General features: G+C 34.3%; 1 protein-coding gene and 1 long non-coding RNA gene across 5 annotated transcripts in view; one reads left to right on the top strand and one right to left on the bottom strand.

The window, feature by feature from the left end:
- LOC106871679 (sulfiredoxin) lies at positions 1-16,136 on the top strand. Of its 4 annotated transcripts, XR_016244376.1 has the most exons (4): positions 288-609; positions 10,227-10,441; positions 14,757-14,818; positions 14,947-16,136. XR_016244376.1 is itself a non-coding variant. In XM_089363284.1 (3 exons), the coding sequence occupies exons 1-2, from the start codon at positions 340-342 to the stop codon at positions 10,434-10,436; spliced, it is 480 nt and encodes a 159-aa protein (XP_089219410.1). In that variant the 5' UTR covers positions 1-339; the 3' UTR covers positions 10,437-10,441; positions 14,947-16,136. The 4 variants fall into 4 exon arrangements, 3 of the variants coding, with proteins under 3 accessions (XP_089219410.1, XP_089219409.1, XP_014773763.1); XM_089363284.1 differs by lacking the exon at positions 14,757-14,818 and having other exon boundaries at positions 1-609; XM_089363283.1 differs by lacking the exons at positions 14,757-14,818; positions 14,947-16,136 and adding an exon at positions 14,268-14,286 and having other exon boundaries at positions 287-609.
- The window catches only part of LOC128249400 (uncharacterized), a 19,976-nt gene continuing 15,411 nt past the window's right edge, over positions 13,903-18,467 (bottom strand). The window contains exons 2-3 of the long non-coding RNA XR_016244391.1: positions 16,252-16,343; positions 13,903-14,042 (exon numbers count right to left, since the gene is read on the bottom strand). This is a non-coding gene — a long non-coding RNA (uncharacterized LOC128249400). The remainder of the gene's footprint in view (positions 14,043-16,251; positions 16,344-18,467) is intronic.

Consider the following 18,467-nt stretch of genomic DNA (forward strand, 5'->3'; position numbering starts at 1 on the left):
AGTCTTAAAACACATCGCCAACTGTACAATTTATAAACTAGTTTTGAAGGAAATATGAGGCAGTAGACTGCAGTTGTAAATTCCAACCGATTACGCACATACACACCATCATGTCTTTCATTCTCTCTCTTTTCCTCATGTACATCTAAAGCAAGAAGAATGTATGTATTCCCACCTAGTTTTATATTCTAACAATTATTTGTACGCAATATCCTTGACAAAAGCAAACTTAGGACACACCTTAGCATAATTGATGTGTTGGTACCGGACAGTTTAAAGGAAGTCATATAAAGTTAAATGATTGGTTAGACAAGTGAAACGTCACCATATTTATTTACCATGTACTTAGAAAGGTTTTACTCCGTTAAGTTGTTTTCATTAGGTGTTTCACATACATTATCAAAGCATCTCAATACTCCTTTTTCAAAGTCACCGATTGTATTTTATAGACAAATGTGTACTAAAAGTGATACCGATCAAAACATTGACAAGACGATACATGATGCCCACATCACCGACATTCACGACGTTCCTATTAATATTATCCAGCGACCAATACCTCCAGTACTGGATTCAGAGAAACTCAAATCATTGATGGAAACTATTAAGGTAAATTATACTGTTATGTTCGCTACATTTGATACTTTCTCGAGTTGTTATTGATAAACATTAACTTGTTATCGTTGTAGTCGGTGCTGAGGGGAAGTAACTCTAGATAGTTTGCTAATAATGTGGTTGACTTAATACTTAATGTTTTGGGATTGATCATTGTCTGAGAGAGAAAGAATGTTCTTTCACTCCCTGTCTTAGATAATTTTAATAGAGTCAAAACTTCACTAGTTTCTTAGACTACTGCATTAGTTAATGCATATTTATATTAAATTATTACCCCTTAAAGTTACTTTGCTTTTTTTGTATGTGTATTTTCTTGCAAAACTTGAATAGGTTTAAGTTTCTTATGGTCAACAGAATCACAGGCTCGACATGTTGCAGTGGAACTATTTTGGCAGGAAATAGAGACTAGGATAGTGTTAATATACATTGAAAATTTAATAATCTCATTTCAATACCCAGTTCTGTAGGTTCTGTATAGTGATCTAACATTCTTGGCACAAGGCCAGCAATTTCGGGGAGTGGGTAAGTCGATTGCATCGACGCCAATACCCAACTATTTTATCGACCCTGAAAGGATGAAAGGTAAAATCGACTTTGGTGGAATTTGAATGGGAAGACGTTTTTGTCAGCAGCAAATAAAATAATGCCGGTGTTACTTCAAAAATTTGCCAAAAATTATCAATAATTAATAATATCAGGGTAAGAAAAAATTTTGGAAATTTTTTACTACCAATGGCCTATCATGTAGAAAAATTAGTCAATAGACTATATATTATTCATATAAATACAGTGTACATTTAAACACATAAGAGGTATCTATTATGTATATGTATGCATATATATATATATATATATGTATATATATATATATATATATATATATATATATATATATATGTATATATATATATATATATATATATATATATATATATATATATATATATATATATATATATATATGTATGTATATATATATATATATATAAGTATATATATATATACAAGTATATATCATCATCATCATCATCATCGTTTAACCGTCCGCTTTCCATGCTAGCATGGGTTGGACGATTTGACTGAGGACTGGTGAAACCGGATGGCAACACCAGGCTCCAGTCTGATTTGGCAGAGTTTCTACAGCTGGATGCCCTTCCTAACGCCAACCACTCAGAGAGTGTAGTGGGTGCTTTTACGTGTCACCCGCACGAAAACGGCCACGCTCGAAATGGTGTCTTTTATGTGCCACCCGCACAAGCCAGTCCAGGGGCACTGGCAACGATCTCGCTCGAAAATCCTACAGGAGCCAGTCAGGCGGTACTGGCAACGGCCACGCTCAAAATGGTGCATCTCATGTGCCACCCGCACAAGAACCAGTCCAGGGGCACTGGCAACGATCTTACTTGGCTTGCCGGGTCTTCTCACGCACAGCACATTTCCAAAGGTCTCGGTCAGTAGTCATCGCCTCGGTGAGGCCCAATGTACGAAGGTCTTGCCTCACCACCTCAGCCCAGGTCTTCCTGGGCCTACCTCTTCCACGGGTTCCCTCAACTGTTAGGGTGTGGCACTTTTTCACGCAGCTATCCTCCTCCATTCTCACCACATGTCCATACCAGCGCAATCGTCTCTCTTGCATGCCACAACTGATGCTTCTAATGTTCAGCTTTTCTCTCAAGATACTTACACTCTGACGGGTATTCACATTGACATTACACATCCAACGGAGCATACTGGCTTCATTCCTTGCGAGCTTACGTATGTCCTCAGCAGTTACAGCCCATGTTTCACTGCCATGTAGCATGGTTGTTCGTACGCATGCGTCATACAGTCTGCCTTTTACTCTGAGTGAGAGTCCCTTTGTCGCCAGCAGGGGTAAGAGCTCTCTAAACTTTGCCCAGGCTATTCTTATTCTAGCAGCTACACTTTCAGCGCACCCACCCCCACTACTAACTTGGTCGCCCAGATAGCGGAAGCTATCGACTACCTCTAGTTTTTCACCCTGGAATGAGATAGAAGTTGTTTCCTGTTTGTTTGCAGTCTTTATTGCACCTGAACATCTGCCACAAACAAAAACTAACTTGCTAGTTAACCTGCCTTTGATGTTGCTGCACCTCTTATGTGTCCATAGCTTGCACCGGGTACATCTTATAGAGTTACTACCTACTCCTTTTCTACATACTGAGCAGAGCCATCTACCTGAAGGGGTTTGTGTTTTATCTACCTTCCTACTTATTAGGATTTTGGTTTTAGCTAGGTTGACTCTAAGGCCCTTCAATTCTAGACCTTGCTTCCACACCTGAAACTTCTCCTCTAGTTCTGATAGTGACTCTGCAATTAGGGCAAGGTCATCAGCATAGAGGAGCTCCCAGGGGCAACCTGTCTTGAACTCCTCTGTGATTGCCTGGAGGACTATGGTAAATAAGAGGGGGCTGAGGACGGAACCTTGATGGACCCCTACCTCTACCCGGAATTCATTGCTGTACTCATTTCCAACCCTCACCTTACTGGCAGCATCTCTGTACATGGCTCGCACAGCTCTCACATATATATATATATAAGTATATATATATATACAAGTATATATATATATATATATAAGTATATATATATATATACTTATATATATATATATATATATATATATATATATATATATAAATTATTTAAAATTATTTAAAATTATAATACAGGGTATCAAGAGATACCACCATGCTGAAAAAATAGCAGTCAAATCCTGACTCTAAAACCACAATAATAAATGTCCGCATGGCACGATTAGCGAAGACGAAAGACCAAATAAACCAGTAAAAATAAAGATAATTCCAAATCCTGGATTTCTGGCTTTGCATAAATAATAATGTTCTGCCTTCATCAGTGGAATATTTATTGTGGTTTTAGAGTCAGGATTTGACTGCTATTTTTTCAGCATGGTGGTATCTCTTGATACCCTGTATTATAATTTTAAATAATTATTACCTTTGATGGTTTTTTATTCCCATGCTGACCACTTGATAAGATCAATATTTTGAATATCGATCTTATCCTTATTTATATATATATATATATATATATATATATATATATATATATATATATATATGTATATATATATATATATATGTATATGTATATATATATATATATATATATATATATATATATATATATGTATATATATATATATATATGTATATGTATATATATATATATATATATATATATATATATATATATATATATATTTGATAAATAAATTTAAAAAGGGATAAAACTCTTTTACAAGAATTTTATCAAGAAGCCAGTGTGTAAAAAAATTCATAAGGGAAATTTCTATTCCCAAGAATATAATTATTCGTTTATATTTATATAAAGGGCATTATTACAGAAAAATAATAACGCCACACAGTGGACTTCTCAAAATAACCACATTTAGTACCCAATGCGAGGAAAAACAACCATTTGGTCTTCTGTTGGTTGTTTTTCCTCGCATTGGGTACTAGATGTGGTTATTTTGAGAAGTCCACTGTGTGGCGTTATTATTTTTCTGTAATAATGCCCTTTATATAAATATAAAGTATATATATATATATATAAGTATATATACTCTCTTTTTACTCTTTTACCCGTTTCAGTCATTTGACTGTGGCCATGCTGGAGCACCGCCTTTAGTCGAGCAAATCGACCCCGGGACTTATTCTTTGTAAGCCTAGTACTTATTCTATTGGTCTCTTTTGCTGAACCGCTAAGTGACGGGGACATAAACGCACCAGCATCGTTTGTCAAGCAATGCTAGGGGGACAAACACAGACACACACACACACACATTTGCTGAACAACCACACAAATGCTCTGTTTTGCTCATTCCTCCATCCAGCTGACATTGCTTGTACAAGTTCCAGGTGTGCCACAAGTCAGATGTCGACATGATTGCAGAGCAACGTGAAATAAAGTGTTTTGTTCTAGAACAACAATACACCATGGAATGGGAATCAAAACCACGATCTCACTATTCTGAGTGCCACACCCTAACCACTGGGCCATGTGCCTTCAAATACATTGATTGATTGATGGAGTCATTCATTCATACTTTCTTCCTTTCCTTCTTTCTTGTCAATTATTTACCAACTTCTTAAGTGTAATGAATTTAAATGCATTACCTATTGAGAGTTAAGTGGTTTGAGCTGATGACACCTTAATGTATTTGTCACTGGAATACACAACTCTGCATGCATTGTTTGGTTGGTGGGTGGGAAATATGATACAGTGATAACTAATTGCATTGATGCAAAACTTACAAAGTGAATATATTGGTGCAACAATTACTGCGATCTTTACCCACTTTTTAAAACATTATGAATGTTATCTGAGAGAAATAATTGTGTATTATAAGTGCAAGCGTGGCTGTGTGGTAAACCGTTTGCTTTCCAACTAAATAGTTCCAGGTTCATTCCCACCGTGTGACACCTTGGGTGAGTGTCTCCCACTATAACATGAGGTTGAACAAAGCCTTGTGAGTAGATCTGGTAGATGGAAACTGAAAGAAGTCTGTCGTGTGTGTGTATATATGTATATATATATATATATTTGATTAATAAATTCAAAAAGGGATAAAACTCTTTTACAAGAGTTTTATCAAGAAGCCAGTGTGTAAAAAAATTTCATAAGGGAAATTTCTATTCCCAAGAATATAATTATACGTTTATATTTATATAAGGGGCATTACTACAGAATAATAATGCTACACATTGGACTTCTCAAAATAAACACATTTTTTTTAGTACCGAATGCGAGTCGCATTCGGTACTAAAATATATATATATATATATATATATATATATATATATATATCGTCGTCGTCGTCGTTTAACGTCCGCTTTCCATGCTAGCATGGGTTGGACGATTTGACTGAGGACTGGTGAAACCAGATGGCTACACCAGGCTCCAATCTGATTTGGCAGAGTTTCTACAGCTGGATGCCCTTCCTAACGCCAACCACAGAGAGTGTAGTGGGTGCTTTTACGTGTCACCCGCACGAAGGCCAGTCAGGCGGTACTGGCAACGCCCACGCTCAAAATGGTGCATTTCATGTGCCACCCGTACAAGAGCCAGTCCAGGGGCACTGGCAACGATCTCTCTCTCTCTCAAAAAAAAAAAAATCCATGTGTCACCCGCACAAGAGCCAGTCCAGGGGCACTGGCAACGATCTCGCTCGAAAATCCTACGACGGCCCCGCACAAGAGCCAGTTATATATATATATATATATATATATATATATATATATATATATATATATACACACACACCTGCGCCTATATATATATATATATATAGGCGCATGTGTGGCTGTGTGGTAAGAAGCTTGCTTCCCAACCACATGGTTCTGGGTTCAGTCCCACTGCATGGCACCTTGGGGAAGTGTCTTTTACTATAGCCTTGGGCCAACCAAAGCCTTGTGAGTGGATTTGGTAGACAGAAAATGAAAGAAGCTTGTCGTATATAGTTGAATAAAGTTAAAATGTGGTCTGGTTTTCATGTTTTTTATTATGATATTTTAACATTAATAAAAAAAAGTGTAATGTTCATTAAGTTCAATTAGCACTTTCATACGTTCGTGGTAATCATCAGATTTCAAAATGCTATTAACTGACAGTTGATTTCTTGACAGCTGCATGTGGATTGGTCAAAACCATATTCCAAAAATTGAGCTTGCTGGAGCATTCTAAGAGGTGCTAAAGTTGTCAAGAACTCAGCTGTCAGTTAAATACATTTTAAAATCTGATGATTACTACGAACATATGAAAGCTCTAATTGAACTTTATGAATGTTACAAAATATTTTTTTTAATGTTAAAATACCATAATAAAAAACGTGAAAACCAGACTATGTTTTAGCTTTATTCAACTGATTATTCTATTCACACAAATTCGGAAATACCACCTTACTGGTCCTCGTGCTGGTGGCATGTAAAAGCACCTACTACACTCTTGGAGTGGTTGGTATTAGGAAGGGCATCCAGTTGTAGAAACTCTGCCAGATAAGATTGGAGCCTGTGGTTTTTGTCACTGTTTACAATGACCTTTAAAGAAATTTTTTAATGTATCATATACATGTAACTTTTGACACTGAATCCGAATTTCTTATTCATTTATTCTAGAAAAATTTTGCAAAAATGTTTCAGGTATTCAAAGTGTGATAATTTTCAGAATTTTCATTGGCATGTCAAAACATTAAACTAGAATTTTATAAAATAAATTATCTTTCTTGTATCTCCTCCTCCTTGTGCGCATGTGCAGCATCTTTGGTTACTATGGAAACAGTTCTTCACAATCAGCTATGCAACACGTGGTGTTTCTTTGCTTTGGTTACTATGGAAATAAAAATTTTTGCCACAGTGATATGTAAAATACTCACTTCTGATTGGCTAAAATACTCAAATTTTGAAAATTTTAAAGGCTAATAACTTTTTAATTATGGATTTATAGGAAAAATGAATTTCATTTTCATAATTAGTATACAAAACTTAATCCATATACCAAATTTGAAAACAATTGGAACAGGATTGTAAACAGAAGCGAAAACCACAAAGATCCAGAAATGAATAGAATATGCATTTGTTATTGTAATAAATAAACAAATATTTATTGGTAGAAATTTATCAAAGGATAAATATTTTCATTAAGTAAACTTACAACATATAAAAGACGTGGAAGTCGGAAGGTAAGTATTCACCACATTCTCTTTTCCCAGCTTACTCACATCACCATCTCTATCGCTGAACAAGCCTTAATGTTCATTCAAAAGTAATATTCTTTCATAATTTTGAAAATTCTCCTCCCACCCCCAGCGAACAACATTTACAAGTAATCCAGAAAATGCTCAGCGTTGATGTATAAACAACTTTGGCATATCAAGCAGGAAGTTCTCTTTCTCACAATTTTCAATATCACAGGCTTGCAGACAATTCATTTAAAATAATGCTTTTCATTTGTGCACACACATGCACGCGCGCGCGTGCACACACACACATGCGTTCCTTTGATGCAGGTGCATCCAGAATGTACCTCTAGTCGGAGGGAGAGAGGGCTGCATCAGCACCCAGCAGGTACTCATGGCTGAGTGGACTGGACCAACATGAAAATGAAGTGATTTTTTTTTCAGGGACACAATGCACCAACCAGTTCAGGAATTGAACCCCCATGTTCTTCTGATCAAGACTCAAAGAAACTAACCACAAGGCCATGCAGCTTTAGGATTAAAAGTAGTCAAGCAGGAAACTAATGAGATTCGATGTTTAGCTCAATTTATCTCATCTTTGTGAAATAAACAAATAATGTATCTGTTTATCACTTGTCATATGTAGATAAGATATAATCAAGCTGATTAATTCTCTTTGAACTGTTACTTCTATTAGGTTATGCAACCATCCTGCTTTCTATCAAATCAGCTCAGGATACTTCTGTTAACCCACATAATGGGTTCAATAATTATCCATCTTCAAAGGGGTCGTTAATGATTTCTATAAAAAGAATTATTTACATAAATCATAATGGTTACACACACACAGGCGTAGTCTTCCAGCATTATAGTTAATTCATTTGAAATGAGTATTATTCTACATGAATCAACAAACGCCATTCATTTGAAGTTAATGTTAGTTGTGTATATGAATTTTCTAAAGAATAAGTCTCCCTATATAGCGTTCACAGAAACAATTTGACAACCCGATTAGCATATCATCATAATCAACATAATCATTGTAATCATTATAATCATCATCATCATTGTTATAATTGGTTGTTGTTGTCATTGAAATCATTGTCGTCGTTGCTGTCATCATCATCATCATCATCACAATTTTTTCATTCTCATTGTAATTTTTAACATCAGCATTCTCCTCATCAGCATAATCATTATAATTTTCATTGTCATGATAACCATCGTCATTTCTATATTCAGCACAACTGATTTTTTTTTTTTTTTGTCTGTACTTCACTGCAATATCCACAGAATTGACTGATATTAGAATCTCAGCCTCGTCTTTGCTTCCATCATCCATTCTTTTCTAGGAAAGAAAGTCTATTGTCTCTTTTAGCATGGTCATGAGACTGTTTTTGCTTGTAAACAAGGAGAGAGAGAGAGAGAGAGAGAGAGATAGTGTGTGTGTGTGTGCCTGTACATGTGTGTGCCTGTACATGTGTGTGCCTGTACATGTGTGCATAATTGCAAAATAATATCGTGTATTAATTTGTCTTACATGATGTCTGTGTTGTCAATATTACATATGTTGTAGGTTTATGATTTCTCTTAATACCTGGCTGCACTCTAATTTATTTATTTAGGTCAGTGTTTTTCAGTATAATATGTATGCATGCATGTATGTATGTATGTATGTATGCATGTATGTATGCATGTATGTATGTATGCATGTATGTATGTATGTATGTATGTATGTATGTGTGTGTATATGTATACATGTATATACATATGAATATGTATGCATATGCATGTATATATGTATACATATACATCTGTATATAAGTGTATATATACATATAAATGTATATACATGTATATATACATATGCACACACACACACACACATATATGTATATATGTATACATATGTATGTATACAAATACATGTTTATATAATATATATATATATATATATATATATATATATATATATATATATATATATATATAGTGTACTGTTCTGTTATTGGTTAAGATCAACAAAGAAAATACTCCATCCAGTAATAGATAAGTATCATTTAATAAACAAATTCATATCTCTAACTGTTTCCAAACAAGGTAATATTTTTTTCCCATTGCTAGACATGTTTTTCATGGAAGACTGGAAATGAACAGCCTCGCTTGTATGACTGTGATACTCTTTTACAGCCATCACATGATGTCAAGACAAGGACACACACACACACACACACACACACACACACACACACATGATGGGCTTCTTTCAGTTTATATATATGCATGTATGTATTTATATATATTTCATCATCATCCATGCTAGTGGCATGTAAAAAGCACCCAGCTTTTGGTGTTAGGAAGGGTAGCCAGCCATAGAAACCATGCCACAACAGACTATTGGAGTATGGACCGTTCCTCAGCTGATTAGCTCTTGTCAAACTGCTCAACCCATGCCAGCATGGAAAGCAGATGTTCAATGATGATGATCCTCCTCCTCCTCCTCCTCCTCCTCCTCCTCCTCCTCCTCCCTCCCCCCTCCCCCGCCTCCTCCTCCTCCTCCATCTCCTTCCCTTTTTCCTTTAATGTCTGTTTTCCATGCTGGAATGGGTTGGGCAGTTTGACCAAAACTAGCAAGCAGGAGAGTTGCACCAGGTTCCAGTTTAATTTGGCTTGAGTTCTACGGCTAGATGCCCTTCCTTATGCCAACCACTTTACAGTGAATGTTAGGTGCTTTCAACGTGGCACTGGCATAAGTGCTTTTTGTGTGGAACCAGCACAGGGCTCTTGCCAACCAATCTTATTCACCAAGGGAAGCAACATCAACACTTCTGCTGTGGAGAACGGGTCTTTATATAAACATACATACTCATGTGTTTTAATCTTTTAATCGTTACAGAATCCCAATACCAGGCATCTTGTGCCACCCATTGATCTTTTGTGGATCACAGGATCAGAAGGTGGAAACTATTATTATTCATTTGGTGGTTGTCACAGATTTGAAGCATACACAGCTTTACAAGAGAAAAGCATTCCTTGTAAACTAATTAAAGGTACAGCAGAAGACCTTAAGGTTTACATGGGATCATCTGCTCCTGATCTTCGATAGAAAAGGTAAATATTGTCTTTTTTTAAGACGAAACATTTTACTCTATTTAAGTTGATCTTTTTAGCTTAGTGCTAGGTTACAAATTTCAGTTTGTATAGTCAGTTAAATTAATTACATTATATTATTGGTATTATCTTATTGATTATCCATGGAGAATAAAAGTTTTAATGAATCTCAGTGAGAGTTGAACTCATGACATATAGATATGTAACTAGAACTACAATGTGTTTCACCTGCATTTCTATTTCAGCCACGTGTTTCACCTGTATTTCTATTTTAGCCACACCACTGCTTGTATTTACTCCATAAACAGTGAAAGTGACTGTAAGTGGTATTCAATTGGCTAAAAACAGTGCCCCAGTCTTCTTTGAACCATGTTGTACAGTCTTAAAAAGAAAAAGTGAACCAACTGAAAACTGTAAATACACTGTGCCTGAAAATTCCACAAAATAGTAAATTGCTGGAATACCTTTGACTGCAGGTTTCCTTGATCAAGGATGATCTTGGGTTAAAATAACACTAACAACTCCATAAACACTTCTGGATATATGTGTAGAAGTACATTAACCATCTGACCAAGTTAAACTTGATCTTCTCCTCCACCAGCCTGTCTCCCACTAACCTACAGTTATACATAATTAGACTCTAACCTACATTATAAATGCATAATAAAGTGGACTTTGTGATTTGTCAACCAATTAGAAGCTTTGTATATACTGTGTGTTGGATCGATTTGTTGAGCCAGATGTTTGATTGACTGCCTACATGCCATACTTGTATTTTACAAAGCTGACTGCAGCTATACAACAACTACAATAATCAAAGCAAGTATTTAAATTATGAGAATCATCTAATATATTGTACTATTAAAAAAAAAATGGTGTCAAATTTTAAGTAAAAAAAACTTACATAAATTAAGAAAAAATAAATAATGATCTATTAATTTAACTTAAAGCCGTAGGAATGTGAGATTAAATGACTTAAAGATGTATTAAGTATATCTTTAAATAAATTTTTCTTGCCTTCTTGAGACTACTTTATTTTAGCTTGCCAGAGAACAATTTTTTCAACAGACAATAGTCTGATATATGAGCTGCATGTTCTGTCCTGCATAATTGGGAATGCATACGTATCAAAAGTTATTAGAAACTGAATAAACCTGCTTGGGAAGTAACTAGAGATTTAGAATCCAGTTAGTACTTTCAGGAGTTGAAGTTAGAATATAAAGCATTCTATATTGTGACGCATTTCTTAAATACAAGTGAAGGTAATTATATTGAAGAAGGACCAAGACTGAATTACAAAGATGCCAGAAGCCTGTCTCCTCTTCATGCCATTTGCATTATGTATTTTCACTTTACATTAACACAAGACTACCACACTTAGAGAGGGGGTGTAATTGATAGATTTTAATTTACTATGAACCATATCAGAACACCACCTTCAAAAGTTTTTATCCAACCATATTACCCCAGTATTCTATTTGGCACTTATTTTATTGACTTTGTAAAAGAAAAAGGCAAAGCTGATCTTAATGCAAGGAAACATAACCAAATACCTGAAGGTGATCTTGCCCAATAATTCTGCCTTGTCACATTGATGTACATATATTTCCTAGGAGCATCTGTGCTGTTTCTGTCCACCAACTTTCATTCAAAAGGAATGCTCTGGTCAAATTGAAACTATGGTAGAAAATACTTGCTTAAGATGCTGCACAGTCAGATTGGATCTAGAACCAAGTAATTATGAAGTGAACCTCTTAACCAAAGAGCTATACCTTCATTTATTGCTAACTTTGGTAAATCGCCATCATAACCAACAATGCTAGATTTCATTCGTTCTCATGAACTAGAAAAGGAGAGGGCAACAATAGTAACTAGCTTCTCAACCTATTCTCTATTACTTTCACTTCTTGGAAAATACAGTTGTTTGATGGTTGTGATTTTGTTTAGTGTGTAATAGTTTTTGAAGAATATTCCTTATGTTGCAGACTATCAGATCAAGATCTTTTACAAACCAGTCCAATACTACAACACCGTTTATTTTTTACTTCTGTTCTTTTAACATATTTTTCTCCACACTAACATTTGGTTGACAGTGTCTTTGATTTTCCCTGACTCTTGTACCAGCTGCATTTCATCTGTCTTCCCTAACATTTTTAGGCCTATCACCAGTGCTAACAAACACAACTATATTTATAACATTGAGGACATTTTTGCTATCTCAGTAGGCTTGTTAGAATTGTTTTGATTTTGTTGAAATATCCATTTCTCATTCCTATTGTCTTTATATACAGTTTTATTCTCAGCTGGATACAAATACTTATAGAATACATAATTATTCAGTTCCTGTAATATCACTGCATGGCATCTTGGGCAAGTGTTCTGTTATAACCTTGAGCCAGCCAAATCCCTGTGAGTGAATTTGGTAGGTGGAAGCTCTATTATGTATATGTGTGTGTGTGTGAAAGTGCTTGTACCTCCTTTGATAGGAGGGAAAACTTGCTTTCAATGCAGTTTCAAATCATCAGCCTAACTTGTCAATCTGTCTCTTGTGGTTAACTGCTTGTAGTTTTTCCAGTCCAAATTTTATTTTAATGTCTTTTCTAAACTGTTTCAAATCACTGAGGATACTTACTCTCAAAACAAGGACTGTTTGCTGTACATAAGGTCATCTACTTTGTGGAACAATTTATAAATTGCTGGGCCAGTAGTTTGATATGTCAGTAATTTGTTATTTGCTGTTGTTAACCTTAACCTCATATATGAAGCCATATATGTATTAAAGTAAACAGTAAGATCTGAGAAGACTAGTGATGGTCTATGTTGGAAATTAGTGAGTTTAAGCAGTTCAAAAAGGGACTAAACAGGTTTCACTTGAGGAAGAAGGGAAAAAAATTAACATTTTAGGTGGTACCTAGTTTTGGTTTATTCATCTTGATGTAAGTTGGGGATATTGGGTTGTGAAGTGTGTTAAATGACAAATATCAATAATTTTAATAGTGATTTTAATCCCAAAGGTTTTCCAGTTGCCAAAACTAGTTGTGGGAACCTATGAAAAATCATTATGTTGGAATATATTTTTATTGATATAATTTTATTTAAAGCTAACTTTTTTAATTACTCATGAATTTTAAAATTAATAAATATGTAATTTAGATTTCTTGTAATTACTTGTTTAAGGTAACAAATAAAAATCTGAACAAATTCTAAGAAAATTAAAAATAAAATAATAGGGTTGCTTATTCTGAAACAATAACTTTTTTTTTCATATTTTGTTAGAACTTTTGATAAAATAAGTGCCTGTTGAGTACTGCAGTTAATGTAATCGACTCATCCCCTCCCCCAGAATACCTACCCTTGTGGCAAAATTTGAAACCATTATTTTCATTATCATTATTATTATTAAGGTGGTGAGCTGGCAGAATTGTTAGCATGCTGGGCGAAATGCTTAGAAGTATTTTGCCTGTTGCTGCATTCTGATTTCAAGTTCCGCCAGGGTTGACTTTGCCTTTTATCCTTTCAGGGGTCGATAAATTAAATACCAGTTGAGTACTGGTATCGATGTAATTGACTATCCCTCTCCGCCAAATTTCAGGCCTTATGCCTGTAATAGAAAGGATTATTATTATTATTATTATTATTATTGTTGTTGTTGTTGTTGTTGTTGTTGTTGTTGTTGTTGTTGTTGTTGTTGTTGTTGTTGTTGTTGTTGTTGTTGTTGTTGTTGTTGTTGTTGTTGTTGTTGTTGTTGTTGTTGTTGTTGTTGTTGTTGTTGTTGTTGTTGTTGTTGTTGTTGTTGTTGTTGTTGTTGTTGTTGTTGTTGTTTAAGGTGGTGAGCTGGCAGAATCATTAGCACACTGGGCAAATGGTGTTAAGTATTTTGCCCATCTTTATGTTCTGAGTTCAAATTCCGCTGAGGTTGACTTTGGCTTTCATCCTTTCGGAGTTAATTAAATAAGTACCAGTTACTCGCTGGGGTCGATGTAATTGACTTAATCCCTTCCCCCAGATTTGAGGCCTTGTGTTTTCTTTCTTCAAATTTTCTTCCCTTTCTCGCCGAGTGTTTTCCGTACACCTAGGGCAGAGAAGCTCATTGTATGCATTCCCAGTTTACACATGCAAAATCACAGGTAAAATATGTATGTAAAAAAAATTAATAAATAAATAAATTCATGAATGGATGTTGTTTTCACAGCAATAATGCTCTTCTCAGTACATGAGTCGTTCCAGTTAACACGATTTTTTGCACTTCCTGTAGGGATGGTAAGCCTGGTATCATTTTCAAATAGGTTTCAGTACCTTTTTTTATCATTCCTAGAGATCCTACAATCACTGGTATGGTAGTTGCCTTGAGGTGCCACATTTTTTCAATTTCTATTAGTAAGTCTTTATTATTATTATTATTATTATTATTATTATTATTATTATTATTATTATTATTATTATCATTATTATTATTTTTATTTATTTATTTATTTATTTATTTATTATTATTTTTTTTACTTCAGGAAGAAATGGTTTGGAAGATGTGAAAGTCCTGTGGTTGAAGAATAAAAAAAAAACAAAAAAAACAGAAACTGCTTTTTTAGTCTGTGATGATATTGTAAATGCATTCCTTAAATTTCAAGTTTTATATAAAGGCAATTACTCTTTTCAAGATACATTTTCATTTAACCTTATTTGTTGAAACCACCCATCCTCCAATATATGTCAATATTTAACATTCCCAAGAAAAAAACTCTAGTACTGAGTATGAATGTTTGAAATAAAATTAGAAAACAAATTTAGTTCATGGATGAGTTTTTCACATTTCAGAACAAAGGTGATTTTTAAACATAACAATTAGTGAGAGAAATATGGTTGATTATATCAACTACATTACTTTTTAGAAACTGTGAAACGTAAAAAAACAAAAAAAAAAAAAAGAAATAATAATGGTCTTTGATTTTGGCACCAGGCAAGCAATTTTGAGGAGAGGGGGTTAGTTAGTGCAATTAACATCATTACTTAGATTGGTATTTTATTTCATTGACCTTGGAATGGTGAAAGTTGAAGTTGGCCTTGGTGGAATTTGAACTGAGAATGTAAAGAGCTGGAACAAATTCTACGAACCATTTTTATCCAATGCTCTAACGATTCTGCCAGCATGCCAACAATAAAACAATGTAGGAGCGCTATGTGGGTGCTTGACTTGCTAGACATAGTACCCAAATTTCCCTTAAACCATTTCCTAACACCTTTAAAAGGGATACATTAGCTACATTGGTGAGACATCTTTAAATTGTAGGACTGTTCAATCGGGGTGAAATTGGAGTTAAAGAATAAAAGGGGTATCTTGTTGACAATGAGAGTAAAAACTGGCTATAAAAGATGCATGGAGTAGTCTGAGAGTCTTTCAGTCATTTGGTGCCATAAGATGAAGAAGATGAGATGTAACAATTGAAAATGATTAAAGAATTGGCCATGACTTGAAATAGCTGGAAGTGTTATCGTCACCAAATATTGTGTGTGTGTGTGCATGTTCACTGTTCTAAGTTACGGATCCATTTTTATATTTGTATATGTACTAATTTTATTAATTACCATCTATAATCATTTTTTACATTTCTGTTTACAGTCTTGTATTTCTTAGTCTAATGATATTTATTTGCCACTTTTTAATTTTGCTGATACAGGTAAATAAAAATTGTAACTTCAATTGCACATGCATTACTTATTCATTTAAAATTTGAGAAAGTATCTTACAATATTCATGCAATATTCACATATGTATACTTAACTCTGAAAAACATACTTCAATAAATATACTTAACTATCTGGCCTTCCTGTAATACTTCTTTTGTAGGGAGCATGGTTACTAGTTTGTTGTGACTGCATCTTCTGAGGTCTTCTTTTTGATCTGCTTCTACAAAGAGGCACCATTCAATACTAGTTTACCGAATCTTTTTATGTAAAGGAAAATAAAGTCATACACACAATGTTAAACTTTAGTTAGTTATCTCCATTATTTTCCAACAACAACTTTGGTCTCCTTTTTGCCATGCTTATGAAATAAAAAAAACAAAAAAAACCTACCAGCATTGCACCCATGATTTTTGGAAACTTTTTTTCACACTCAGAATTAATGAAGCAGGGAATTAACTACCTGCACTAGTTAATTGTTAAAACTCTGCATTCCTTTGAAAATTCCAAGCTTCAGGAAATTTACCAACACTTCTACTGATGTTCCTATGCAGCCTTTCCTTTTTTATGGCTCTTTTACTGTGCACTTTTCTGTGCTTCATCCCTTTTTGTTTTACTTGACTTATTGCCATTTTTTAATCTCCTCTCTTGCCTTTTCCTGATGAGTTGAGCACTGTATTATTGTTGTTGTTGTTATTATTATTATTATCATTATTGTTAAAATTAAAAGAAGAGTGCCATTGTTATCTAGTGAATGATATTTCGACATCTTGTGTGTCTTCAACTGGTTCAAAAAATTTTGACTCTATCTTCAGGAAGAGTTACCTCAATCTCATTCTTGTTGAGGTTTCTTTTTGATAAATTTATGGTTTTTGAGTTTATATGTTGTGTGTGGTTAATTAAATTTGGTGTATTATTGGGTCCGGTGTGTGGTTTTGGTATTTTCTCCCTAAAAAAGAAATTGTGTTTCCACGTCTTTGTTGTCTGGTCTCGGTGTTCTAGTTTCCAGGTAGGTGAGAGGATGGTTCATGTCTTTTATACCAATTCCGTTGATTATAAGTTTTATTTTCTTCCCATCTTTTATGCTTTTTTCGTCATTCAGGATATTTGGGATTTTTGGTTGTAAATTGTGTTTCTTCAGTTGTCATGATTATTATTCCTATTATAGTATCTGTGCTGTCTGTATTTTATTTGTTTTTCTTCCCATGTATTCATCCATCTGGAGTACATGTTATTACGGGTTGTTGGTTGTCTGTATGTTATTTGTCTTTCATGTCTTTTCCTTTTCATTTATCCATCTATGGTGTTTGGACTTATGGGTTGATAGTTGTCTTCTATATTTCATTTATTGGCTATTTGCAGTGTTATGTCTTGTTGGATATGGTTTTCTAGTTTGTACTTGGAGTGAGATGGAGGTCATTTCCGCATATGTTTTTGGGTAATTAGAGGTTTGGTATCTCAGTTTGATTCTTCTGGGGTTAGTGTCTATATTTGTTTTCGATTTCTTTGTATTTCTTTGTTGTTGTGGTTTCGTTTTCATAATGGATTTATCTCCATAGTTTTTTTCATAGTTAGTGAACCACTCTTGTTGTTTTTCCCACATTTTTATGGATTTCTCTTCTTCCCGCTTTGTGTCTTCTTTCCATGGTTTTTGCAGTTTTTCATGATATTGATTGTCGCTTTGCTCAGCAATTTCAGCAAACATAATTGCATCAATATTCTTCACCTTTTCTTCGTGTCTTACTTTTCGCGATTGTAGAAAAGCGATTTCTGTTTCCAATTGGCATAGAGCTAAATTCGCATGTATACTTGTCTCTCCCAGTGATTCATTCCTTATTTCTTTAATAAGAAATTTTCTGGGCAGGATTGGACTTTCTGTACTTCGCCAGTTTTGGTAGGTGTTTGCTATATTGTTGGATCGAATGCTCTTCCAATATTCACGTTTCCTTTGGTTCAGGAGTTTCTTCCAGAGATATGGCTTCAAGGTATTATGCTGTTGTATTTCTAAAGATGTGGCTTCAAGTGAGTTTGTTCTTATTTCCTCCTTGTTGTTTGTCTCTGTTGTTGGAGTACCTTCTGTATGGGTATCATTTACATATATATATATATATATATATATATTTATATATACATATATTTATATATATATACACATATATATATTTATATATACATATATATTTATACACACACACACACACACACACACACACACACACACACACACACACACACACACACACACACACACACACACACATATATATATATATATATATATATATTTATATATACATATATGGTAGATGAGTTCAGCAAAAATTTAAATTCAGATGAATATGGTACT

Source organism: Octopus bimaculoides, chromosome 1, assembly GCF_046866305.1.
Source record: "Octopus bimaculoides isolate indiv1 chromosome 1, ASM4686630v1, whole genome shotgun sequence".
NCBI lineage: Eukaryota > Metazoa > Mollusca > Cephalopoda > Octopoda > Octopodidae > Octopus > Octopus bimaculoides.